General features: G+C 43.3%; 1 protein-coding gene across 3 annotated transcripts in view; it reads right to left on the bottom strand.

Annotated features, from left to right (window-relative positions):
- LOC121562872 overlaps positions 1 to 27,123 on the bottom strand; it is a 74,458-nt gene that overhangs the window by 41,437 nt on the left and 5,898 nt on the right. For 2 of the 3 annotated variants that reach the window (XM_041875036.2, XM_041875032.2), the window contains exons 2-4: positions 13,843 to 13,920; positions 5,813 to 6,219; positions 1,053 to 1,153 (exon numbers count right to left, since the gene is read on the bottom strand). In XM_041875036.2, the coding sequence (XP_041730970.1) occupies positions 1,053 to 1,153; positions 5,813 to 6,219; positions 13,843 to 13,891 (557 nt within the window). In that variant the 5' untranslated portion in view covers positions 13,892 to 13,920. Of the gene's footprint in view, positions 1 to 1,052; positions 1,154 to 5,812; positions 6,220 to 9,613; positions 9,991 to 13,842; positions 13,921 to 27,123 lie in introns of those variants that run through there. The other variant, XM_041875039.1, reaches the window with a different exon arrangement.

A 27,123-nucleotide genomic window follows, 5' to 3' on the forward strand; every position in this document is an offset into this window, starting at 1 on the left:
TAAAGTCAAATTGCTTGAACAACTATAGAGAGCTAAATGGTTGTCTCCCTACTCTCGTGTATACGGTTTCCAGGAAACATATAAATGTATCTCTACTTTCAGTGTAAACAGCAATCTGAAAACATCTAGCTGGAGAGCAGCTCAGATACACTGCCGTGCCACTGTGTACAGAACATAATCTCACACACTTAAGCATGATTTAAGACGTATACCTTTACCTTGAGAGCGGCTGTGACCGTAACTGGGCTCGCTGGATAGTATCACTTATTCCAAGTCTCTCTCTCTCTCTCTCTCTCTCTCTCTCTCTCTCTCTCTCTCTCTCTCTCTCTCTCTCTCTCTCTCTCTCTCTCTCTCTCTCTCTCTCTCTCTCTCTCTCTCTCTCTCTCTCTCTCTCTCTCTCTCTCTCTCTCTCTCTCTCTCTCTCTCTCTCTCTCTCTCTCTCTCTCTCTCTCTCTCTCTCTCTCTCTCTCTCTCTCTCTCTCTCTCTCTCTCTCTCTCTCTCTCTCTCTCTCTCTCTCTCTCTCTCTCTCTCTCTCTCTCTCTCCACATTGTCTGTCTGGTGGAGGCCTGGGGCCTGGGCCAGCCATTGGGTCTGCAGCACATTAAACGGACATCACTGCCACCCAGGCTGCAGCCTGTACACAAGCTGCCGCGATAGAGAGCATGGAGCAGAGGAGTGAGAGGACAGAGACAAGCAGAGAAACGGAGAAGGAGAAAGGAGGGTAGGGTTCAAGAGCAGCTGCAGGAGAGATTTCACCACCATAGTTGTAGGATTTTACATGGATCAGAGCTGAGTAAAATGGAAAAAGTTGCAATTTTCGTAGAAAATAGATGGTAGCATTGATCACCATTAAGACATTGCACTGGGATGAAAGACGTAGCCTACCTGCAACATTTACATGGACAGAAGCTAAGATCTACACAAAAGCATGAGGACACATCTCATCAACCTCAGTTCAGGGCTGATACAGTCTAACAGCTGTGGTGACCAGTGAGGATGAAGTAGGCCTAACATGTAAGCAGACAGAGACAGCAAACACACGCTAACCCACCTGTTGAACTCATAGATGTCCTCAATGTTGCAGAACAGAGTGCTGACTTCATCCGGCTTGAGTGGCAGGTCCCCACAGTCAATGATACAACCCAAGTAGTCCTGGGGGGGGGGCGAGAGAGAGCGATTCTGTGAATGTGATTCTGTAAATGCATGTCAGTATGTTTATTGACAAAATAACCAAAATTCAATCTTCATCATAATCTCATCATTCATACTTCATGCTCATTTGTTTCTGACTTCATAACACAAAATGCCTAAGCATAGTTGCTCAAATGGACAAAAGTCCCTTCTTCATCCCTCCCCAGCGTAGTCCCTTTAGTTCATCCATCCAGATGATTCTCTGATAGCTGTTTTACGGTAATTTGTAATTGAATTATCATGAAGGCTTCCTTCGTGAGAAAAAAACGTATACTTGAGCCCTACACCAATCCTTATTGTAAACACACTGAGAACCAAAAGAAACCAAACCTAGCAATTAATTCAGTGGTAAAGGCCTCACTGTTACAATATTTTTATTTTCCTTTCATGCTCCTCTCTCTGACCTGGGAAATAAAGCCATGCTCTAGTCTCATGAGAAAAATGATATGTCCCCCCCTAAAAACACAGACTAACATCCCCAAGTACCACCCCCCTCAGGTCACATTGCTCCGCGAAGCCTGGGAGAGAGCACTCCGAGCTGGGCTAAGGGGCTTAGGAAAGAAGGGGGCTTCAAAATGTGTCTGGCCAATCCACAGGCCCAGAGCACAATACTCTCCAAATCTACCACCTCCAATGTAGTGTTCAGTAATTAGGCTAAAAGTCCTTATCTAGGCTAGCTGTCAGAGCTTTATCAGAGCCCTCCAAGGCCCAATAGTCCCATAATCAGCAGGCTTTTTAAGTGGTCAACAAGCCCATCTGACAAGCCCATCTCTCTCCAGATGCCAACCCAATGGAGAATCCACAAAGGATCCTATCCAGGGTTGTTGTTCATTCTGTTGGTCTGAGTTTAACAGAGAGATCTGAGTAACCATGAGGGCGGCTGCGGCCCACCCAGAGACCCAGTTACCATTCTGGCCAGCGAGAACGAGCCAACAACAGAAAAATAAAGAGGCGCTAAAATAAGATGAAGCCAACTTGACTGCAAAAATAAACAGCAGTAAATAAATAAACAGACAAAGTATGCGTGAGAGAACAGGGGGGTGGGAGGGGGTGAGAGGTGGGGATGGCAGGACGTTATGACCGGGAAGGGGGCTTCAATGTCCCCCAACCCTGACGGAGCAGAGTGGAGCGCTCCTAGGGTACATTCCTGGAGGGTAAAATGTGGAGTTTTTTTCTTCTTTGTCTCCAGTTGTGTTTGTTTCCAGAGCCACGGGGGTTCTGGGAAAAGCAAACAAGCCAAAGTGGGGCAAAATTAGGCGCCACATTCATCACCTTTTATAGGCAAGGGTACACTGACACTGTAATTACTGTCGACTTACAGGCGTTCATGGGTGAACAAGAATTCCCCCTCGCACACACACTTCCACACACATGCACACACCTACACACAGACAGACACACATACGCACGCACGCAGGCACACACACACAGATAGGCCTACATACATACACACACACACACACACACACACTCCTTTGGGAGGGCAAGGAGGACCCATAGCAAGATGAGGAGAGAGAGAGACAGACGGATGAGTGAGAAATTGACAGAAGAAGTGAGGAGAAGACAGGAAGAATGAGGAAGAGACTTGAGGGGGAAACTGAGAAATAAGAGGGTTAAACGCAAGAGAGCACAAGAACAGAAAGGTAGAAGAAATTAAGAAAGAGATAAAAGTTTCACTATGAAAGGAAAGGTGAAAAAGGAAGAAAGGCAGTTAGAAGGAAAGCAAGAGAGAGAAAGAGAGGCTGGAGCAGCCGGCAGGTTTTGGTCTCTTTGTCTGAGAAACTAGGTCAGAGTTTGGAGAAAGGAGTTTGTCCCTCTGTGCTGCCTGCGAGGGCCCCTCCATCCTCCCCTCTGCATGTACCCCAAACTGGGGGTTACAGCCAAGGAGAGGCAAAAAACGCTCCATTCCCCCAAACCCCCACCCCAATTTCCTGTCCTATTTGGCAGGAGTACAGCGAGAATGAAAGGGGGGCTTCGCTCTCCCCATTTCTCCCCGGCTCTCCCCATTTACTCTCCCCGTTTCTCCCCGGCTCTCCCCATTTACTCTCCCCCTTTCTCCTCCTGTGTCTTCCAACATACTGTATACTGCACATTCAAGACCTATATAAGCAATATGGGAGCTCACACATGCACACACACGAGAAGGCAAGCTAATAAACTGTTCACATACACACTGACTCCAATCATCATACTTGGTTCTTATTACCAGCAACTTTGACATCATCCCTGGATCAAAACCAGATTTCCATAACTGGTAAAGGCTGAGCCTAATGAACGCTCGAGCCGATAGGCATCACATGTGCAACTCACACAGTCAGCACTCTGGGTCAGCCAACACCGAACTCCATTCCATCACGGCTGTTTTATTCCAGATCGATAAAACACCTGTGCTCTTGCCCAAATCCCTGCCCCGCAAAAAGAAATGTATGGACATTTGATCTGGAAGGCATCCCTGCACAGGCCAGCTCAGTCAAATACCTGCTCTTTTTACTGGCTCTTATAGGCTGAACTTCAAAAGAACTGTCAAGCAAAAGGAACAAGGGTTACATTTCAGACATTCTCGAACCTCTAACCCACACACCTATCATCACATGTCCTGAAGAATCTCTCTCTCTCTCTCTCTCTCTCTCTCTCTCTCTCTCTCTCTCTCTCTCTCTCTCTCTCTCTCTCTCTCTCTCTCTCTCTCTCTCTCTCTCTCTCTCTCTCTCTCTCTCTCTCTCTCTCTCTCTCTCTCTCTCTCTCTCTCTCTCTCTCTCTCTCTCTCTCTCTCTCTCTCTCTCTCTCTCTCTCTCTCTCTCTCTCTCTCTCTCTCTCTCTCTCTCTCTCATGCACGCACAGACGCACATTTAACCCTCCGCTCTCAGCACCGTTCTCCCAGAGCGCTGATTGTACCACCCGCTGATCGCCACTTGCTAATGGCCGGCATTGGCAACATTACCCCTCTCTCTCCACATCAAAGCAGAGGCAGAACCCCTTAAGCAGATCACTCCCTCCCTCCAGCACAGACCTGCATGAAACTGTCTTGCACCTCAACCTAACCCTACTATAGGTCCATCAGGCTGGCTTTCACAATCAACAAAAAGAAAATACAACCAAAAGGTTGTTTATAGATGTTCAAGTAGCTATCAACAAACTGTTCAACTAACTATCCATTAACCTTTACACTAGCCATGCCCCTAACCTTAACCATTACTGTACCATAACCCTTATAGGCTCTGCATGGTCAAGCCGACGTCTGAAGTGGCCGTACCGCAGACGTCAGGGCTTTCATACTTCTTGGGCTTAGCGGAGCAGAGCTGTTGTGAAGGAAGTTGTCAAGGAAGTGAGTTTGTGTTTATACAGGATGTCCCGCCCTCACCTACCGTCAACCAATCATGTGACTGCGGAGCTATACAGAGCTCTCTGCATTGTTACAATGTTTGAGAGGCACACGGCGATGCGGTACGGAGCTTGATTTTGCCTCTGCATGCCTCTGGAAGTTCCGCAATTGCGTCGCACCCTGCATACGGAGCCTCCGACCACATTTTCAGATCAAGCGTAAATTGGCTTTTACCGTAACCCTATATCTACACTTAAACCTAAACCTAAACCAGGAAAAGAGATGCAAATAACTTTTTCAAGGGAGCACTGGCCAAAAAAAGAATGAGGCATTAAAGTTATGTCACTTCCTCTATTCTTTTAAGACTGTCTTTTCTCTGTTTTCCTCCTCAGTCCCGTAGAGAGACTCCTGATTCCTGACCTACCTTAAAGGTCACAGCTAAATCCTCCAGCTCCATCCGCTTCCAAGGGCAATATGATAAACGTGTTGACGGCCGTCCACTCAGAGGGCCCCTGACTCAACAACCACACTCTGTTCCTTCTCAAACTAATTCTCCATCTGTGTGTGTGCGTGCATGTATATGTGCGAGCATGTGTGTTGTATCAGTGTGTGTAAGTGTGTATGTGTGTGCGTATGCGAGCGTTAGTCTGTGTGTGTGATCAGTCACAGACTCCTCATTGTCACAAGCCAGCTGACCCTGTCGGATAGGAGTGTGAAACATCCTTTTGAAGTAATGACTTGGATTTACTGCTGCTTTCATCCCGTGCCATACCCTCGTTTCGCCCGTTTCGCGTTCTACCTGGGCCACTGATGGATGGAGCCACAGAGGCACACGGGGAGGCCAGAAAGGGCTCCAAGATGGCCACCGAACGAGGAGGGGATGAAAGCATTGTTCACATTTTATTTATAGGAAGCTGGTGGGAGAGTCGAGGAGTTCCTCTGTAGAAAGGGGTTGAAAAACTGCTGACACAACCTACAGTATCCATGCGTTCCAGTTTTACTATAGATGTGGTAATTCAAATTCAGAAATAATCAACTCAATATGTATACTGTAAACTGTATACATGCCAATATGTAAACCATATGATGATCATGTTAAAGCCTATTCTTTCCATGTCAACATGGTACCAAGTACCAGGAATGGGGAGGTAATGGCTGTAGCTAGATTTACTGGCCAGGTGTAGCTGCTCTCAGGCCTGTGCCAGCAGCAGGTCATAGCACAGAGAGGAGACACACTGACTGTACTGAGGACAGGAGGAGAGGAGAGGGGAGGGGAAGGGAGAGGAGGGCTTCTTTCTTACCTCTACGATGCTCTTGAGGTCCCTCACATACGCCTGCTCCGTCTCCACTATCTCCAACGCCACCCTCTCCAAGCGAGACAGCTTGGGCGGGGACGCGGGGGTGGCAGGGTTTACCCCCGCTGGGAGCTGGGAGAGGGGTGTGAGGTCCAGGCTGATGTCGGAGCCATTGCGCTGCGGCGAGGAGGGGAAGGCAGGCACGGCCCCGTAAGGCAGCGAGGAGGAGGAGGAGGATGAGTGTCCGTCTTGTAGGGAGGCGGAGGAGGCAGAGGAGCTGAGGCTGGCCGTACGGTCGCTGTCCGAGCACACCGTGTTGACCGAGGTGCAGCTCCCGCGGCAGGCGCGCTCCGACGAGGCCATCCTACCCACAATGCTGCTCAGGGAGGACACAGAGGAGGGGCGCTTGGCAGCTGGGTGAGGGAAGAAGGGAGAAGATGGAGAAAAGGAGGAGAGGAAAGGAGGAGAGAAAGGAGGAGAGGAAAGGAGAGGAAAGGAGGAGAGAAAAGGAGGAGAGGAAAGGAGGAGAGGAAAGGAGGAGAGAAAAAGAGGAGAGGAAAGGAGGAGAGAAAAGGATGAGAGGAAAGGAGGAGAGGAAAGGAGGAGAGGAAAGGAGGAGACAGTCAATGTCATGTCAACATAAATCAACACAAACTATTCCAACCAACCATCGGTGAAGGCAGGCCTGTTTTAACCCTACAGGCTTTTCTTGGATCACTTTCACACTTCGCTTAGGCGTATTAAATTAAATCAGTTCACATTACCAAGTTGGGCTGCCAGCAGCAGTTGGGAAATAGGTGCCAGAACACTTTGCCTTCTCCTCTTGGCTAACAATAAGACAAAAGACTTACAGTACTACAATACTAATGTGCAGGTTGGTTTCTGCTATGAAAGCCAGAGCAGGCTGACTGAACAGCTTACTTTGTGTACCTCTGAACATAACCACAAAGCTGCCATGCAGGAAACAAGGGGTGTCAAAAAAGGTGTAATTACAAGATTTTTTTTTTTCACAGTTAGGTTGCTACAATCTCGCTGTCAATCTTCTTGTTTTGGTAACCTCCTGCACTTTTGTGCAAAAACACACAAAGCCAATTCAGGGCTGACAGGAAACAGAGAGCCCAATTTCCTCCTCCCAGCTTGATCTGCCGGTCGGTGGAGTAGATTCACTGAGGTCCCAGTGACCCCCTTTATTGGGACCATCTCAGCATTGTCAGGCAAGGCCAATTGAACACAGGGAACAGAACACTAGACAGAGAAGGGTTCTGTCTGAAATCAAATAATTTGAGAGAAAATAGACTGGTTGTCATGGTAAATGAGCATGAAATAAGCCCAGGCTATGAAAAAAAGACTCACTGTGTTGAGAGTAAAATATAGAACTGGTGGTGCTACAATGGCTGCCCACTTCAGAAAGGGAGGGCCAACCGAGAGGAACAATCCATCACTTCCGGTAGCATAATTGTTCAGTTCAGAAGACTGTTACATGCCTCGCTCGCTCACTAACCCTTACACGAAGACAACGAAAACAACAACTCCTTATTTAGCTATCTAATCCTCAACAGAACCCAGGGCCACTGCTTCCTTGTTAAAATGTTACCCATATTCCACCAAGTAATCATGAATCACTATGAACTGCAATGAACCACGATTATGCGACTGTGTGTCTGTGACCGTGATGTGTGTACCCCCATCTATCAGAAGCTTCATTTAACCATTAGCTGTTAGCAGACATTCACTATGGTTTCCTTGCTCGAGGGCATTCACACAAGATTCTAAAGCATTTTGGCCGAATTAATTGTCTGATTTTGATTTAAGCAAACTCATGAGCTGCTTGAAGGGCAGTGTTTATCTACGTTGGCCTGATTCCAAGAAAAGCAGTAGAATGACTCCAGTCTTATATGGACGGAAAATGACTTGGCTTCAGTAGAGAAAAAAAGAGAAAGACAGCAAAATATGCCCTCAGCTAAACATAGATGTGAATGCTTGACTGGTGGTAATCTCCATTAAGTAAGATGCAGGGTGAGACTCATTGTGCATGTGTGCACAAAAAAATCGTATCACATCAGGAAACAAAAAGCTCAATTATGATAAGCTATCTTATTAAAGTTAATTGTATTATAATCAGGGATTCAATTACTGTTTTTTAAATTTATTTTTACAAATGGGTTCAAATGAGGTCAAATAGCCCTTATTCTATAAACACATTGGCTATTTACCTTAAGACACTTGACTGTGAAAGGGCAGATGCATCGTTACCAATAATTATATTGAAAAATGTATTAATCAGTATAATTGCTCCAAACTCATATTATACTTTCTAATTGCAGACATTTTATACAATCAATCTTAGTGGTTTTCCATGGAGAGTCTCCAAAGATTTAAGTTTCCACCTCATTGCTGCCCAATTGGTAATTACCTTATTTGAGGTTAACACAGACTATAAACTTGCAGTATGTGTTTATGGATAGAGTTTCCATGGTCATAAGTCAAATCACTGCATTCTGCAGTGCTATATTTATTGCTCTAGTCAAAGCTGATACCTGACCCATCGTCTTTATCATCAGCCTGGAGCCTGGGCGGTAGCTGTTGTTTTCCAACACTCCCATTCAGAAAAACTAACACTCTTAGAAAAAAAGGTGCTATCTACAACCTAAAAGGGTTCTGTGGCTATCCCTATACGAGAACCCTTTGAAGAACCTTTTTGGTTCCAGGTAGAACTCTTTTTGGTTCCAGGTAGTTCTACCTGGAACCAAAAAGAGTTCTACCTGGAACCAAAAAGGGTTCTACCTGGAACCAAAAAGGGTTATCCTATGGGGACAGCTGAAGAACCCTTTTGGAACCCTTTTCTCTAAGAGTGTAGCCAAGCTGGGCTACTAGCATGGCTGAGTAGGATTTTGTTGATTCAACTAATCATTTTTTATACAGTAATGTTACTGTAATCAAATATTTTTGGGGAAAACTGGCAATTCAGTCATAAGAGTAGAATGGATTCAACTCAAGAGACCCATGTGGGCTCAAGTGGAACACTCAGAAAGATTTTTCTACACTGACGTATCACAAAAGCTGCTCCATGGTAGGTATATACAATTGCAGTATTTTCCCTGGCGTCAAAATATATAAGACAGCCCACCAAAACACAGACATGTGGGCTGAGATGAGATCAGAGAAAAGGTCTGAGAGAGAGAGACCAAAGGTCTGGAGTGGATGCATGCCACACTCTGAACAATACTGCCACAATCAGGGTTAAACATGTTAACATATAGTACTAACACAGGATATATGGCCAAAGCCATATCTGAGGTGACAATTCCTGTGCACACTAACCTACCTAATAGCCATAGTAGTAATTACAGTGGTTTATTAGTTGCAGTTGCCATTTCCCTAGTATTTGCTAAGACATTATGTTGCAGCAATGGGCAACTTTCTGGTACAGTATATAAGAATTAAACACAGTATTGTTAACTACCTGCTTTTCAAACTGGTACACGGTGGTGCTTGTTGTAATCCCATAAAAACAATAATTAGTTATTACGTCAGAATTGTGTAATTACAATTGACCATGTAACCAGAAAGTCAAATCAGGTAAATATCACAGTAAAATAAAACATAACCACACTGGTCAGAGCAGGCCTTGAACAGTCTACTATTTCCATTTATCTAGTAATGGTCCAATGAGGGCTAAGGACAGCCCCACTAACTCAACCACCAGTGCTAACAGTCTCGTGCAGTGCCAAACAGGTACATGCCTTCATCTACTGACAGTTATAATCCATTAGAGACCTACTCCAGCAAACAGCAACAGTCACCTACCTGCTAAACAGTGAGCTCAGCCTCTCCCCTGGCCTCCAGAATGCATGAGGACAGCCTGTTTAAACTACCGGATCCAAAGCTGCTGCTACTGCCACACTTGAGTTCGGCTCCCAGACAGTTCCATACAGGCATAGTTCTCAGACCACTGACCAGCCAGCTCCACACCCCACACTGAACCGTCTAGCCTGGATCCACCACCCGCCCGCCGTTCAACCAAACTCAATTACGTCAACAACACTCCAACTCAACTAGCAGTTAGAACAATTGATTGGTTTTTTTTCCCGACAGCACACCTCCATCTCACCTCATTCATCTGGCAATGGCCTGTCTAGAGCACTTTGTGAGTCTGACTCTGTACAGACTACAGAGACAGGAACTGTCAGTGTTAGCAAGAGACATGCAGAGTGAGAGAGCGAGAGCGAGAGTAAGAGAGGGAGGGAAATAAATAAAGAGAGAGAGAGAGGGAGAGAGAGAGGGCGAAAGAGAGAGAGTATTTTGTTGTTGTCAGTTTTCCTGTTTTAGTACATGTCAGGGTGCAATCCACTGATGAAGCGAGGGCAGAAAGGAGGCGAGAGCTTGGCACAGTTGTTATTTTCTGCTCTTTCTGAAACAGAAAAAAAGCTCTGAACCATGCAGAGAAAACCACAAGGACATGCTGGCCTTTCATGTTGCATTCACCTTATTTGGTGTTTTAGTATACTGATTATTTGGGGGAGTTTCAAGTCAGATGTGTGTGTGTCAAAGACGGGCTTTGAGAACGAGAAAGTAAACAGATGACAGTTTAGGGGGAAGATTGTCCTCTGCTCACCGACATAACAGTACAGCCTGTGTGTGTAAAATGAGGCCTGCACCTGACAACCCACCAGAGGATGTGGTTGGGACCAAAAACACACTGTTTTTAGCTGAGAGCATGCTTGACTTCAGTGCAGTTGCTAGGGGCGACAGGGGGAAAGTGCAAATGAGCTCAGTGAAAGCACTTGAGCTAAATACACATGAGGGACAGGCAGTCAGTGAAAGTTAATGCTTTAGACTGGACAAATTAGTTAGGAGAATGTAAAAGTAACCTGAAAGAAAACATCATATAAGGAGACCCCTTGAAGTGAGTGAAACTATAGTGGACCCCTTAATGACTAAAAGGCTTTCCTGGTAAAAATAAAAAACACGAATACATGAAAAGACCTACAGTTGAAGTCGGAAGTTTACATACACCTTAGCCAAATACATTTAAACTCAGTTTTTCACAATTCCTGACATTTAATCCTTGTAAAGATTCCCTGTCTTAGGTCAGTTAGGATCCCCACTTCATTTTAAGAATGTGAAATGTCAGAATAATGGTAGAGAGAATGATTTATTTCAGCTTTTATTTATTTCATCACATTCCCAGTGAGTCAGAAGTTTACATACACTCAATTAGTATTTGGTAGCATTGCCTTTAAATTGTTTAACTTGGGTCAAACGTTTCGGGTAGCCTTCCACAAGCTTTCCACAATAAGTTGGGTGAATTTTGGCCCATTCCTCCTGACAAAGCTGGAGTAACTGAGTCAGGTTTGTAGGCCTCCTTGCTTGCACACACTTTTTCAGTTCTACCTACACATTTTCTATAGGATTGAGGTCAGGGCTTTGTGATGGCCACTCCAATACCTTGACTTTGTTGTCCTTAAGCCATTTTGACACAACTTTGGAAATTTGCTTGGGGTCATTGTCCATTTGGAAGACTCATTTGCGACCAAGCTTTAACTTCCTGACTGATGTCTTGAGATGTTGCTTCAATATATCCACATAATTTTCCTTCCTCATGATGCCATCTATTTTGTGAAGTGCACCAGTCCCTCCTGCAGCAAAGCACACCCACAGCATGATGCTGCCACGCCCGTGCTTCGCGGTTGGGATGGTGTTCTTCGGCTTGCAAGTAACCCCCTTTTTCCTCCAAACATAACGATGGTCATTATGGCCAAACAGTTCTATTTTTGTTTCATCAGACCAGAGGACATTTCTTCAAAAAGTACGATCTTTGTCCCCATGTGCAGATGCAAACCGTAGTCTGGCTTTTTTATGGCGGTTTTGGAGCAGTGGCTTCTTCCTTGCTGAGCGGCCTTTCAGGTTATGTCGATATAGGACTGGATATAGATACTTTTGTACCCGTTTCCTCCAGCATCTTCACAAGGTCCTTTGGTGTTGTTATGGGATTGAGTACATTCATCTCTAGGAGACAGAACGCATCTCCTTCCTGAGCGGTATGATGGCTGCGTGGTCCCATGGTGTTTATACTTGCGTACTATTGTTTGTACAGATGAACGTGGTACCTTCAGGCATTTGGAAATTGCTCCCAAGGATGAACCAGACTTGTGGAGGTCTACAATTTATTTTCTGAGGTCTTGGCTGATTTCTTTTGATTTTCCCATGATGTCAAGCAAAGAGGCACTGAGTTTGAAGGTAGGCCTTGAAATTTATCCACAGGTACACCTCCAATTGACTCAAATGATGTCAATTAGCCTATCAGAAGCTTCTAAAGTCATGACATAATTTTCTGGAATTTTCCAAGCTGTTTAAAGGCACAGTCAACTTAGTGTATGTAAACTTCTGACCAACTGGAATTGTGATACAGTGAATTATTGTCACGCCCTGACTCTGGGGACTCGTATTTGTTGAGTCAGGGTGTGTATTTTCTATGTGGTGATTGTCTATGTTGTATATTCTAGTATTTGTATTTCTATGTTGGCCGGTGTGGTTCCCAATCAGAGGCAGCTGTCGCTAGTTGTCTCTGATTGGGAACCATACTTAGGCAGCCTATTGGCACTAGTGGGTTGTGGGATCTTGTTACGTTGTGAGGTATGTTGTTTGTGTACCTTGGACTTCACGTTTCGTTTATTGTTTTGTCGTTGTGTTTATAAGTCAAATAAACATGTATACATATCACGCTGCGCCTTGGTCCGTCCCGTTCATGAACGAACGTGACAATTATAAGTGAAATAATCGTCTGTAAACAATTGTTGGAAAAATTACTTGTGTCATGCACAAAGTAGATGTCCTAACTGACATGCCAAAACTATAGTTTGTTAACACGAAATGTGTGGAGTGGTTGAAAAACAAGTTTTAATGACTCCAACCGAAGTGTATGTAAACATCCGACTTCAACTGTATAAAAGCAGTTCAATATACTTTGCGTTATGTAAAACAGTATTTTCTATGTTGGAATAAATGACCCTGCAATGCAATACAATAAATCCCATAAATTTGATCTTGTGACCCTTCACAATGCTGAGCCAAAGCTAGGCCACTCAAAGGTTTTCCAACTTCCCTATGTTTACAGAGGACTTTCCAATGAGAAGTGAACACCCTTAAACAATCCACATTGTCTGTGCATTTGCTCAACATTTTCAGTCATGATCGACTCCGTTAATATTGTTGGGTTAAACTGGGGGGTGGGAAAGGGACAAATTAAGGCCTAAATATAGTCACGTTCAGTTGCCTCCCATAGTCTCACCACTTCCCTCTCGTCAATTTGACAATTTGGACGTTGTCATTTCTATGCTAACTGGACACCCTTATCTTGGGCATGCTCTGTAGACTATTTTTCATGTATAATCTGCAGAGAGAGATTTCTTCTCTTTTTACACCTAAACATTGTTCAACATTATACTTTGCGAGCAGCCACAAAACATACAGTAAACAGAACATGCACTCTAATTCTATACCCTTAACAAGAACTCCAATGTTACAACAAAAATCAACCTTGGTGGCTCTTCATAATGCTAGCTCATTACTGAGTTCTTTCAGTCGCTCTCATTAAATTTCAGCCATTAGCTTTGAAAGTGGTGCTCACGAGCCAAAACGGGTCCCCGTTTTGTGTGTACAACGTCATCCAATTGTGTACTACGTCATCCATTTCATGTGATATGTTACAAATTTTGCAAGTCGTATGATATCATACGAATTTTGCACTTCCTGTGATATGTTACGAATCCAATTTGTGCAATATGTTACAAATGTATTGTGCTTAAGATCCCGGAGTGCATCTTTAACTATACTGTAGCTACGGTGTGAAACTGCTAAGGTAACAATAACCAAACAAGATAAACACATTTAAAATATGAATTTACAGTAGATACATTAATTTTTTGCATACATTGACATTGAGTTTTTATAAAACATCTAAAGTTGAAAAGAATACTCTGACGTTACACAACACTAACAGCACAGGTGTGACAGTATCAGTGTTGACCTCTGACCTTGGTTGCTGGGCTTTCTCTGGCTGCTTCGGCCCGCCCCCTCAGGCATGGTGTGATGATGTCACAGGAAGTGGAAACCTGCAAATGACAATCAACCAAAACATCACAACGCTGAAATAAAATGAGCAAAATACAGTTGTGATTGTGCGACATAAGACATGCTGTAGGACAGACAGCACTGCGATGAAAGTATGATTAGTTCTGCAAAGAAACATATTTTTCTATCCATTGCCCACAAGACAGTGTGTACCTAAGTAGATCTGAACTGGACCCCAGTTCTCTAAGTGTACTCTCATTTTGATGGGAATATAACAAGGGCTCTGCAATGTGAACTAGCAGAGAATTAGGGCATGACTTCACACAGTTTCTATCTTTAAACAGATTTTAGGAATGTGTTCTTTCACCATTCACCGCTTTCAGGTGGCTGTTTTAAACCACTTTTACACCACACGCAGTGGATGTTCCATGGATATATTCTCTCTACTGGTTGGGTGCCACTGCTGAGGCCTCTTAAACAAAGATACAGAACAAATACCAGAGTTGCAAGAGCTTAAAAATTCAAAAAGGCCTTTCTCAGGCTACGATTCCAGTCCAGTGAAGCCCACTCCCTTTGGTTTAGACAGAGCGAAGCCAAAAGCAAACTTTATCAGCGCTGAAGTGCCTTCCGCTCCTTTCACTCCAAGACAAAAGGATAGGACAACTTGGAGCCAAAGCAATTAAAGGGTTGAAACACGAGAAATGCTGTTTGGGAAATAAGAGGGGAGGAGGGCGCACACAGCCATACGTAATAATTACTTTCTCTTTCTCCACACACAGACAAAATGAGAAAACAGAACATATGTAATGTTTGGCTGTGAGACAAGAATGTGCTCTTCTCTGGTTCTATAGCAGTGTGTTGAGCATGTGCTGTGGAGGCAGGGGACCAGGGCTGTGGCGCTGGCAGACAGGAAGTCTTTAGGAGCAACGTTCAAGTTTTAATATCATGTACACAAGTACAGTGAAATGCCTTTCTTGCAAGCTCTAAACCCAATAATAGATAATAATAAAACAAAAACACGAGAAATAAGAAATACGAAGAACATGAGAAAGTAAAAAAGTATGATACAGGGTCAGTTCCAATACCATATTTACAATGTGCAGGGAGACTGGAGTGATAGAGGTAGATACAGTGCATTCAGAAAGTATTCAGACCCCTTGACTTTTTCCAAATGTTGTTACGTTATTGCCTTATTCTAAAATTGATTAAATTGTATTTTTCCCTCATCAATCTACACACATATACCCCATAATGTCAAAGCAAAAATAGGTCTTTTGAATTTTTTGCACATTTATAAAATACAAAAAACTGATATATCATAAGTATTCAGACTCAGTACTTTGTTGAAGCATCTTTGGCAGTGATTACAGCCTCGAGCCTTCTTGGGTATGACGCTACAAGCTTAGGACAGCTGTATTTAGGGAGTTTCTCCCATTGTTCTTTGCAGATCCTCTCAAGCTCTGTCAAGTTGGATGGGGAGTGTCGCTGCACAGCTATTTTCAGGTCTCTCCAGAGATGTTCGATCAGGTTCAAGTCCGAGCTCTGGCTGGGCCACTCAAAGACATTCAGAGACTTATATAATAATAATAATAATAATAATAATAATATGCCATTTAGCAGACGCTTTTTATCCAAAGCGACTTACAGTCATGCGTGCATACATTTTTTTTTTGTGTATGGGTGGTCCCAGGGATCGAACCCACTACCTTGGCGTTACAAGCGCCGTGCTCTACCAGCTGAGCTACAGAGACTTGTACCGAAGCCACTCCTGCATTGTCTTGGCTGTGTGCTTAGGGTCGTTGTCCTGATGGAAGGTGAACCTTCACCTCAGTTTGAGGTCCTGAGCGCTCTGGAGCAGGTTTTCATCAAGGATCTCACTGTACTTTGCTCCGTTCATCTTTCCCTCGATCCTGACTAGTCTCCCAGTCCCTGCCGCTGAAAAACATCCTCACAGCATGATGCTGCCACCACCATGCTTCACCATAGTGATGGTGCCAGGTTTCCTCCAGACATTACAGTTGGCATTCAGGCCAAAGAGTTCAATCTTGGTTTCATCAGACCAAAGAATCTTGTTTCTCATGGTCTGAGAGTCTTTAGGTGCCTTTTGGCAAACTCCAAGCGGGCTGTCATGCACCTTTTACTGAGGAGTGGCTTCCGTCTGGCCACGCTACCATAAAGGCCTGATTGGTGGAGTGCTGCAGAGATGGTTGTCCTGGAAGATTCTCCCATCTTCACAGAGGAACTCTGGAGCCATGTCAGAGTGACCATCGGGTTCTTGGTCACCTCCCTGACCAAGGCCCTTCTCCCCCGATTGCTCAGTTTGGCCGGGCAGCCAGCTCTAGGAAGAGTCTTGGTGGTTTCAAACTTCTTCCATTTAAGAATGATAGAGGCCACTGTGTTCTTGGGGACCTTCAATGCTGCAGAAATATGTTGGTACCCTTCCCCAGATCTGTGCCTCGACACAATCCTGTCTCTGAGCTCTATGGACAATTCCTTCAACCTCATGGTTTGGTTTTTGCTCTGACATGAAGGCAGTATGAAAACTGTAAGTCGCTCTGGATAAGAGCGTCTGCTAAATGATTAAAATGTAAAATGTGTGTGCCTTTCCAAATCATGTCCAATTTACCACAGGTGGACTCCAATCAAATTATAGAAACATCTCAAGGATGATCAATGTAAACAGGATGCACCTGAGATCAATTTCGGGTCTCATAGCAAAGGGTCTGAATACTTATTTAAAAAAGGTATTTCAGTTTTTTAGTTTTTATAAATGTGCAAACATTTATAAAACCTGTTTTTCTTTGTCATTATGGGGTATTGTGTGTAGATTGATGAGGAAAACATTTTATGTAATACATTTTAGAACAAGGCTGTAATGTAACAAAATGTGGGAAAAGTCAAGGGGTCTGAATACTTTCCGAATGTACTGTATGTATAGGGGTAAGGTGACTAGGCATCAGTATGTGTGATAAACAGAGTAGCAGCAGCGTAAAGGAAGATTGTAGTTGGTGAGTGTGTGTGTGAGTGTGAGTGTGTAGAGTCCGTATAAATGTGTGTGCATGTTAAGTGTGTGTTGGAGTGTCAGTGTGCGTGAGTGTGTAGAGTCCTGTGAGTGTGCATAGAGACAGTGCAAAAATAAAAATAAAATACAAGGGTCAACTCAGATAGTCCATGTAGCCATTTTGTTAGCTATTTAGCAGTCTTATGGCTTGGGGATAGAAGCTTTTCAGGAGCCTGTTGGTGTCAGAGGATGCACCGGTAATGATTGCCGTGCGGAAGCAGAGAGAACAGTTTATGGCTTGGGTGGCTGGAGTCTTTAACAATTTTCTGGGCCTTCCTTTCACACCGCCTGATATAGAGGTTCTGGATGGCAGGAAGCCCGGCCCCAGTGATGTACTGGGCTGTCCGCACCACATTCTGTAGCGCCATGCGATCGAGGGCAGTGCTGTTGCCATACCAAGCAGTGATGCAGCCAGTCAATATGCTCTCAATGGTGCAGCTGTAGAACTTTTTGAGGATTTGAGAGTCCATGCCAATCTTTTTCAACCTCCTGAGGGATGTGCACGTGTGTGGACCATTTTAAGTCCTTAGTGATTTGGACCCTGAGGAACTTGAATCTCTCAACCCACTCCACTACAGCCCTGTCGATGTGCTCGCCCCCGCGTTTCCTGTAGTCCATGATCAGCTCCTTGGTCTTACTGACGTTGAGGGAGAGTTTGTGGTCCCGGCACCACACTGCCAGGTCACTGACCTCCTCCCTGTAGACTGCCTCATCGTCGCCGGTGATCAGGCCTACCACCGTCGTGTTGTCAGCAAACTTGATGATGGTGTTGGAGTCGTGAACAGAGAGTACAGGAGGTGACTAAGCACACACCCCTGTGGGGCCCCCGTGTTGAGGGTCAGCGTGGCGGAGGTGATGTTGCCTGTCCTCACTACCTGGGGTCAGCCCGTCAGGAAGTCCAGGATCCAGTTGCGGAGAGAGTTACTCAGTCTCAGGGTCCTAAGCTTGGTGACAAGCTTGGAGGGGACAATGGTGTTGAACGCTGAGCTGTAGTCAATGAACAGCGTTCTCACATACTGTAGGTATTCCTCTTACTGTACAGTGGCTTGCGAAAGTATTCACCCCCCTTGGCATCTTTCCTATTTTGTTGCCTTACAACCTGGAATTTAAATGGATTTTTGGGGGGGTTGTATCATTTGATTTACACAACATGATGAGAGGTGTTGGGTTTGCGCTAGACATAGAGTTTTCCTTGATGGCCAAAAAGCTAAATTTTAGTCTCATCTGACCAGACTACCTTCTTCCATATGTTTGGGGAGTCTCCCACATGACTTTTGGCGAACACCAAACGTGTTTGTTAATTTTTTTCTTTAAGCAATGGCTTTTTTCTGCCCACTCGCTCTGTGGAGTGTATGGCTTAAAGTGGTCCTATGGACAGATACTCCAATCTCCGCTGTGGAGCTTAAAAATCCATTTAAATTACAGGTTGTAATGCAACAAAATAGGAAAAATGCCAAGAGGGATGAATACTTTTGCAAGGCACTGTATTTGCAAGACAAAAAAACATATGGGGGATTGGAAGTGATGTAGAAAATTACATTGATGGAAGTTTCAATCTATCGGCAATATTAAAGCTGATCTACCCCCTAAAAAATAAAAAATAAATTAAAATAAACAATTAACTCATTAGTATCTGGGGCACCACGAGAGCGGTTCTTTAAAGAGTTACCATCTCCCGAATTAAACTCTAAAAGGTCTTTACCTATCACATCTATAAACAGTAAACTTATTAATTTTTTAAAATATATTTCCCTTTATTAATTTCCAACCCCACCACCCCTTCCCTAATTGGAGCAAACTAGTGAACAACAACGCTTAGGCCTCTACTTCACTCTTATACAGTTGAAGTCGGAAGTACACTTAGGTTGGAGTCATTAAAACTTGTTTTTCAACCACTCCACAAATTTCTTGTTAACAAACTATAGTTTTGGCATGTCGGTTGGCACTAAGTTGACTGTGCCTTTAAACAGCTTGGAAAATTCCAGAAAATGATGTCATGGCTTTAGAAGCTTCTGATATAATAATCGACATCATTTGAGTCAATTGGAGGTGTACAGGTGGATGTATTTAAAGGCCTACCTTCAAACTCAGTGCCTCTTTGCTTGACATCATGGGAAAATCAAAAGAAATCAGCCAAGACCTCAGAAAATAAATGGTAGACCTCCACAAGTCTGGTTCATCCTTGGGAGCAATTTCCAAATGCCTGAAGGTACCACTTTCATCTGTACAAACAATAGTACGCAAAAGTATAAACACCATGGGACTACACAATTGTCATAATGCTCAGGAAGGAGACGTGTTCTGTCTCCTAGAGATGAATGTACTTTTGTGCGAAAAGTGCAAATCAATCCCAGAACAACAGCAAAGGACCTTGTGAAGATGCTGGAGGAAACAGGTACAAAAGTATCCACAGTATATCCACAGTAAAACAAGTTCTATATCGACATAACCTGAAAGGCTGCTCAGCAAGGAAGAAGCCACTGCTCCAAAACCGCCATAAGAAAACCAGACTACGGTTTGGAACTGCACATGGGGACAAAGATCGTACTTTTTGGAGAAATGTCCTCTGGTCTGATGAAAAATAAATAGAACTGTTTGGCCGTAATGACCATTGTTATGTTTGGAGGAAAAAGGGGTTGCTTGCAAGCCGACGAACACCATCCCAACCGTGAAGCACAGGGGTGGCAGCATCATGCTGTGGGGGTGCTTTGCTGCAGGAGGGACTGGTGCACTTCACAAAATAGATGGCATCATGAGGAAGGAAAATTATGTGGATATATTGAAGCAACATCTCAAGACATCAGTCAGGAAGTTAAAGCTTGGTCGCAAATGGGTCTTCCAAATGGACAATAACCCCAAGCATACTTCCAAAGTTGTGGCAAAATGGCTTAAGGACAACAAAGTCAAGGTATTGGAGTGGCCATCACAAAGCCCTGACCTCAATCCTATAGAAAATGTGTGGGCAGAACTGAAAAAATGTGTGCGAGCAAGGAGGCCTACAAACCTGACTCAGTTACACCAGCTTTGTCAGGAGGAATGGGCCAAAATTCACCCAACTTATTGTGGAAAGCTTGTGGAAGACTACCCAAAATGTTTGACCCAAGTTAAACAATTTAAAGGCAATGCTACGAAATACTAATTGAGTGTATGTAAACTTCTGACCCACTGGGAATGTGATGAAATAAATAAAAGCTGAAGTAAATAATTCTCTACTATTATTCTGACATTTCACATTCTTAAAATAAAGTGGGGATCCTAACTGACCTTAGACAGGGAATTTTTACTAGGATTAAATGTCAGGAATTGTGAAAAACTGAGTTTAAATGTATTTGGCTAAGGTGTATGTAAACTTCCGACTTCAACTGTACATAATATATACTGTACATTTTATGGACACAGTCAATTTTACAATAATTCTATTTTGTTTGTTTTTACTCCTGAACTTCCTCTACCCTCAACCTCTCCGATCATTTTCATGATGTCCATCCGGTTTGCTTCTATATGCCATATCTTTCTAACTGTGCTCTTTCACAAAAGCTCTCAACCTATAACCTATATACTTATTATGGACACAGTATGCTTTACATTAGTTATCTTGTTGTTATTAGTTGTTGTTAGTTGTTATTAGTCCCATCCTTCAGCTCCATTCAACACCTCCCATATATCTCTTAACACCATCCATATTGGATTTCTATTTGCCATATATTTTTCAACTGTACTGTGATGTTTCACAAAAGTTCTTAACCATTATATTCTCATTGTTTCTACAGATTGTAAATTGAAAATAAACATTTTTGCTAAAAGTATTATTATATTATTGATCGATTGACTATGACTTTTCAGATCACCCAGTAGTGCTATCTGCAGGGTTAGCTCCAGGTAAATATTGCAAGCCTTCAGCCATTCCTGAACCTGTGACCAAAAACAAGCCACAAATGGACAGTACCAAAACAAATTATCTAATAATTCTGTCTCTTCACAGCAAAATCTGCAGAGCTGGGAAGATTGTATCCCCCATAAGTAACATTCTATTGGTTGCAATAATTTTGTATAATAATTTAAATTGAAAAATTCTAAGTTTTGAATCCTGCGTCATTTTGCGTATCAGTTCATAAACACTATGCCATGGAATCGGTACGTCAAAATTCTCTTCCCAACTATTTTGCAATCTACAGTGAGGGGAAAAAGTATTTGATCCCCTGCTGATTTTGTACGTTTGCCCACTGACAAAGAAATGATCAGTCTATAATTTTAATGTTAGGTTTATTTGAACAGTGGGTGACAGATTTATAACAACAAAATCCAGAAAAACGCATGTCAAAAATGTTATAAATTGATTTGCATTGTAATGAGGGAAATAAGTATTTGACCCCCTCTCAATCAGAAAGATTTCTGGCTCCCAGGTGTCTTTTATACAGGTAACGAGCTGAGACTAGGAGCACACTCTTAAAGGGAGTGCTCCTAATCTCAGTTTGTTACCTGTATAAAAGACATCTGTCCACAGAAGCAATCAATCAATCAGATTCCAAACTCTCCACCATGGCCAAGATCAAAGAGCTCTCCAAGGATGTCAGGGACAAGATTGTAGACCTACACAAGGCTGGAATGGGCTACAAGACCATCGCCAAGCAGCTTGGTGAGAAGGTGACAACAGTTGGTGCAATTATTCGCAAATGGAAGAAACACAAAATAACTGTCAATCTCCCTCGGCCTGGGGCTCTATGCAAGATCTCACCTCGTGGAGTTGCAATGATCATGAGAACAGTGAGGAATCAGCCCAGAACTACACAGGAGGATCTTGTCAATGATCTCAAGGCAGCTGCGACCATAGTCACCAAGAAAACAATTGGCAACACACTACGCCGTGAAGGACTGAAATACTGCAGCTCCCGCAAGGTCCACCTGCTCAAGAAAGCACATATACAGGGCCATCTGAAGTTTGCCAATGAACATCTGAATGATTCATAGGAGAACTGGGTGAAAGTGTTGTGGTCAGATGAGACCAAAATTGAGCTCTTTGGCATCAACTCAACTCGCCGTGTTTGGAGGAGGAGGAATGCTGCCTATGACCCCAAGAACACCATCCTCACAGTCAAACATGGAGGTGGAAACATTATGCTTTGGGGGTGTTTTTCTGCTAAGGGAACAGGACAACTTCACCGCATCAAAGGGACGATGGACGGGGCCATGTACCGTCAAATCTTGGGTGAGAACCTCCTTCCCTCAGCCAGGGCATTGAAAATGGGTCGTGGATGGGTATTCCAGCATGACAATCACCCAAAACACACGGCCAAGGCAACAAAGGAGTGGCTCAAGAAGAAGCACATTAAGGTCCTGGAGTGGCCTAGCCAGTCTCCAGACCTTAATCCCATAGAAAATCTGTGGAGGTTCGAGTTGCCAAACGTCAGCCTCGAAACCTTAATGACTTGGAGAAGATCTCCAAAGAGGAGTGGAACAAAATCCCTCCTGAGATGTGTGCAAACCTGGTGGCCAACTACAAGAAACGTCTGACCTCTGTGATTGCCAACAAGGGTTTTGCCACCAAGTACTAAGTCATGTTTTGCAGAGGGGTCAAATACTTATTTCCCTCATTAAAATGCAAATCAATTTATAACTTTTCTGACATGCGTTTTTCTGGATTTTTGTTGTTGTTATTCTGTCTCTCACTGTTCAAATAAACATACCATTAAAATTATAGACTGATCATGTCTTTGTCAGTGGGCAAACGTACAAAATCAGCAGGGGATCAAATACCTTTTTCCCTCACTGTAGATCCTCTATGAGGCTGTGGAGGGATTCAAGTTGTGGATTTAAAAGAAAACATGACTCATCAGCGTACAATGACACCTTTGTTTTTAAGCCCTGGATTTCTAATCCCTTGATTTATTGTTGGGTCTGATTTTAATAGCTAACATCTCGATGGCCATAATAAATAGATATGCCGATAGTGGACAAACTTGTTTCACTCCTCTTGACAGTTTTAAACTTTTGGAGAAATAGCCATTATTTACTATTTTACACCTAGGGTTACTATACATGATTTTAACCCATTTTATAAGCGATTCTCCAAAATTGAAACGCTCCAGGCATTTATATATAAACTCCAGTCGTACTTTATCAAATGCCTTTTCAAAGTCTGCTATGAATAGCAGGTCTGGTTTCCCAGATTTTTCATAATGTTCTATTGTTTCCAGTACTTGCCTTATATTACCTCCAATGTATGATCCATGTAAAAAAAATTGATTAGAATGAATAATGTCCGACAATACATTTTTTATTCTATGCGCTATACATTTTCCTAGAATTTTTGCATCACATCACTGAAGTGTAAGGGACCTCCAATTCTTTTAAATGGACTGGATCTTTATGTAATGAGTTCATTGTTACATTATTAATTTAATTGGGTAACAATTAAACATAGTTAGTTAATTAGAGATAACAGTCTTCAGATTAATGTTGAAGTCACGTCACGACAACGGTGAGTGGCAGCGATTAGGGTACTCCAAGTCCAGTATCGGAGGGAAATGTTCTCGACACCGAAATTGGACATTTCTGTTTGAAATCTTCTAACTTGCTTGTTTTGCCAAGAATTCCACAGCATGACAGAGCAAGGAAATTGCTTCATCTACTGGGAATGAAGCAATCCCTCTAATCTGTCATTGTCCTTCAACTGAAGACATGTCTGTGGGTTGTGTAGGATTTCAAATGGAAAGCCTCAATATTGGGAACAAAGAACCGTGTCTTTGTGTTTGTGTTGGCATGACGCAGGACATAGAGGCCTCTCTCCATCTATCATAATGCTTCATGTCTGCGATGGAAGTCAAATGTTACTTCGTTAGCCAAGTTTAATTATCTGTTCTGGACTTTTTGCAACCATAAGAAATTAAGAAATTGCCCTGAAGCCATTCCAAGCCATGTCCTCAAAAACATATCTCACCCCAACTCCCCCATTTAATTTCCAGGGCATGTTTCCAGTACTGTATTACCTCATTAAAAGCCATGTCTCTTCCTTAAGCACTACAATGAAGACTTCAGAAGTTGTTTGTTTTTTTGGGGGGGGGTAATGTGCCAATGTCTGGTTAACTCTGAGGTTACAGTGAGGTTAGAGAGACTCTGCTGAACCGTGAAGGGTAGCAGCCACCCCCAAGCCCCCTTGTACAACAGTGTGTCTGTCCTGTACTGTTCTCTGAGCACTCCACCATGTTCCTGGTACATGGTACATGTAACTTTATCATTATGAAGGATAGGCTGTGAGAGGCCTCTTCAGACCCTGTAATTTGGCACATTTCGGTTGCATCTCTCATGCTCCAGGTGCATCCGAGAGCTCTTTCAGCTCAGCTATGCTATCTGACATGGCCGACGGATAGAAACCAACCCAACTACGAGAGAGAACAGCTGGACAGCTGCTTCAGAGTGTGTGTGTATGTGCATGCATCTGTGTGTTCTCTGTGTGTCTGTTCTGTGTGTCTGTGTGTGATTGTGTCAGTGTATGCCTGTTTGTGTTAGTGAAATGAAAATGTTCACGGGCTATAGGCTTGAGTTGTATATTCTTAACTTAGTTCAGGCTCAGGCCGTACTTTTCTATAGGGATGTACAGTTTTAGCAACGGATGTGTTCCTTTTCCATAAAACAGTTACTAAAAAACAAACCATAATGTGGCTCATTAACACCATAATAAAATGGATTAAGGGATAAGTATAGATAAAGCTCTATCCCTAGTTAAAACAAAAGGTTATATGTCTAATCAAAACCACCATGAGTCTAATCATATACGTAAAATCCAATAAAAATTATGTTGTGTTCTAATTCCAGACATCCACTCTAAAGTGAATTTTCTGCAGTCAGCTTAACTATCATGCTCTGCACTTTGTTATTCTAATGCAAGTGTCTGTTATGCTGTTGAACTCCTTGATCAAGTGTCTGTTATGCTGTTGAACTCATTGATCAAGTGTCTGTTATGCTGTTGAACTCATTGATCAAGTGTCTGTTATGCTGTTGAACTCATTGATCAAGTGTCTGTTATGCTGTTGAACTCATTGATCAAGTGTCTGTTATGCTGTTGAACTCCTTGATCAAGTGTCTGTTATGCTGTTGAACTCATTGATCAAGTGTCTGTTATGCTGTTGAACTCATTGATCAAGTGTCTGTTATGCTGTTGAACTCATTGATCAAGTGTCTGTTATGCTGTTGAACTCATTGATCAAGTGTCTGTTATGCTGTTGAACTCATTGATCAAGTGTCTGTTATGCTGTTGAACTCATTGATCAAGTGTCTGTTATGCTGTTGAACTCCTTGATCAAGTGTCTGTTATGCTGTTGAACTCATTGATCAAGTGTCTGTTATGCTGTTGAACTCATTGATCAAGTGTCTGTTATGCTGTTGAACTCATTGATCAAGTGTCTGTTATGCTGTTGAACTCATTGATCAAGTGTCTGTTATGCTGTTGAACTCATTGATCAAGTGTCTGTTATGCTGTTGAACTCATTGATCAAGTGTCTGTTATGCTGTTGAACTCATTGATCAAGTGTCTGTTATGCTGTTGAACTCATTGATCAAGTGTCTGTTATGCTGTTGAACTCCTTGATCAAGTGTCTGTTATGCTGTTGAACTCATTGATCAAGTGAATGTTATGCTGTTGAACTCATTGATCAAGTGTCTGTTATGCTGTTGAACTCATTGATCAAGTGTCTGTTACGCTGTTGAACTCATTGATCAAGTGTCTTTTATGCTGTGGAACTCATTGATCCAATCCACAGAACCATGCAGACGCCAGTCGAGCCATTACTTTACATTGTTGATTCCTATTAGCAATTGCATGATTATTAACAATTGCATGCTTTCTATTAACAATTGCATGATTATTAACATTTGCATGATTCCTATTAACAATTCCATCTGGCCAGTCCCGTCTGACCGGCCGACCAGCCCCATCTGGCCGGCCGACTGGTCCTATCTCAAAATTATAGGCATGACACAAGATAGGATTCCAAACAGATGTAAATAACAATTATTGGCTATCCAGCAAGCTAGCTAGCTAATTTTACTAGCTAACAGTGAGGAGAAACAATAATACAACAATTTAACTTTTGTAAATCTCTAAAACTGATAAGCTGGTTTTACTATAAAAATATTTGAACACTTAACAGTCTGCGGGTCATCCACTGCCATAGGTTCCCCAGCGCCACGATCTGAGCTGACAGCTTATAGCTCTACTAACGTGAGATAAATTATGTCGCAATCCAAAAATCACCCAAAAACAAACAGAGTGATCATGGGAAAATCACTTTTCTGAGATTGTTGTTTTAGATATGCAAATTCACAGCGCTTCCACATTCCGTGTGCATCTTTGGATTAGTGTTATGACCTCATCAAACTTCCCTGGAATCTGTGTCAAGGATGTGACGAGAGAAACAGTCAACCTACTGAACAATTAAACGCACACACACACACACACACACACACACACACACACACACACACACACACACAGACACCCACACACAGACACCCACACACAGACAGACACGCACACACACAGACAGACACGCACACACACACTGTACTCTTGAACATACAGAGGGAGGGAGAGGGGGGCAACCTTGGGATGTTCAACAGTTGACACGTCACAGAGGGGGTCTGTTTTGGAGGAAGGGTGGATGGGGGGGGCTACAAAAACACAAATAAATACAGAGAGAGAGGGACGATGACTGCTGGGGACCACAACAACGGGGACGTGCGTCAGCGACAGGGAGGCTGCTCCATTGTCCATCCAGAGGCAGAGCGGGCAGTGGTCATTGTTAGAGGACCAGCTGACCTTCATGTTTCCCCTGGGTCAGAGAGGCCCAGCAGCCCATACAGTAGGCCACAGCCCACTCTTCTCTCCTGCCACCTCCTTATTCGCTCAGACAACAAAGGGCTTCTTTTGTGTCAGGGAGGGAGTGGGGAGGGTGGGTTGGAGAAGATAATAATGGAAAACGCTGGGTAGGGGGGCGGCACACGCATACACAAACTCATACAGTCACCCAGAAATACACACACAGGCACGTACAATAAACAGAAAGTGTTTGGTCAAGAGAGGTAAGAGTAGTAGTCCTGTCCAGTGGTGGTGTGTAGGCTACTGTATGTAGGGAACACGGTATGTGATCTCTGTTGTACAGGGTCCTGCCGTGCAACAGTTGTTCTT

This window comes from Coregonus clupeaformis, chromosome 5 (genome assembly GCF_020615455.1).
Source record: "Coregonus clupeaformis isolate EN_2021a chromosome 5, ASM2061545v1, whole genome shotgun sequence".
NCBI lineage: Eukaryota > Metazoa > Chordata > Actinopteri > Salmoniformes > Salmonidae > Coregonus > Coregonus clupeaformis.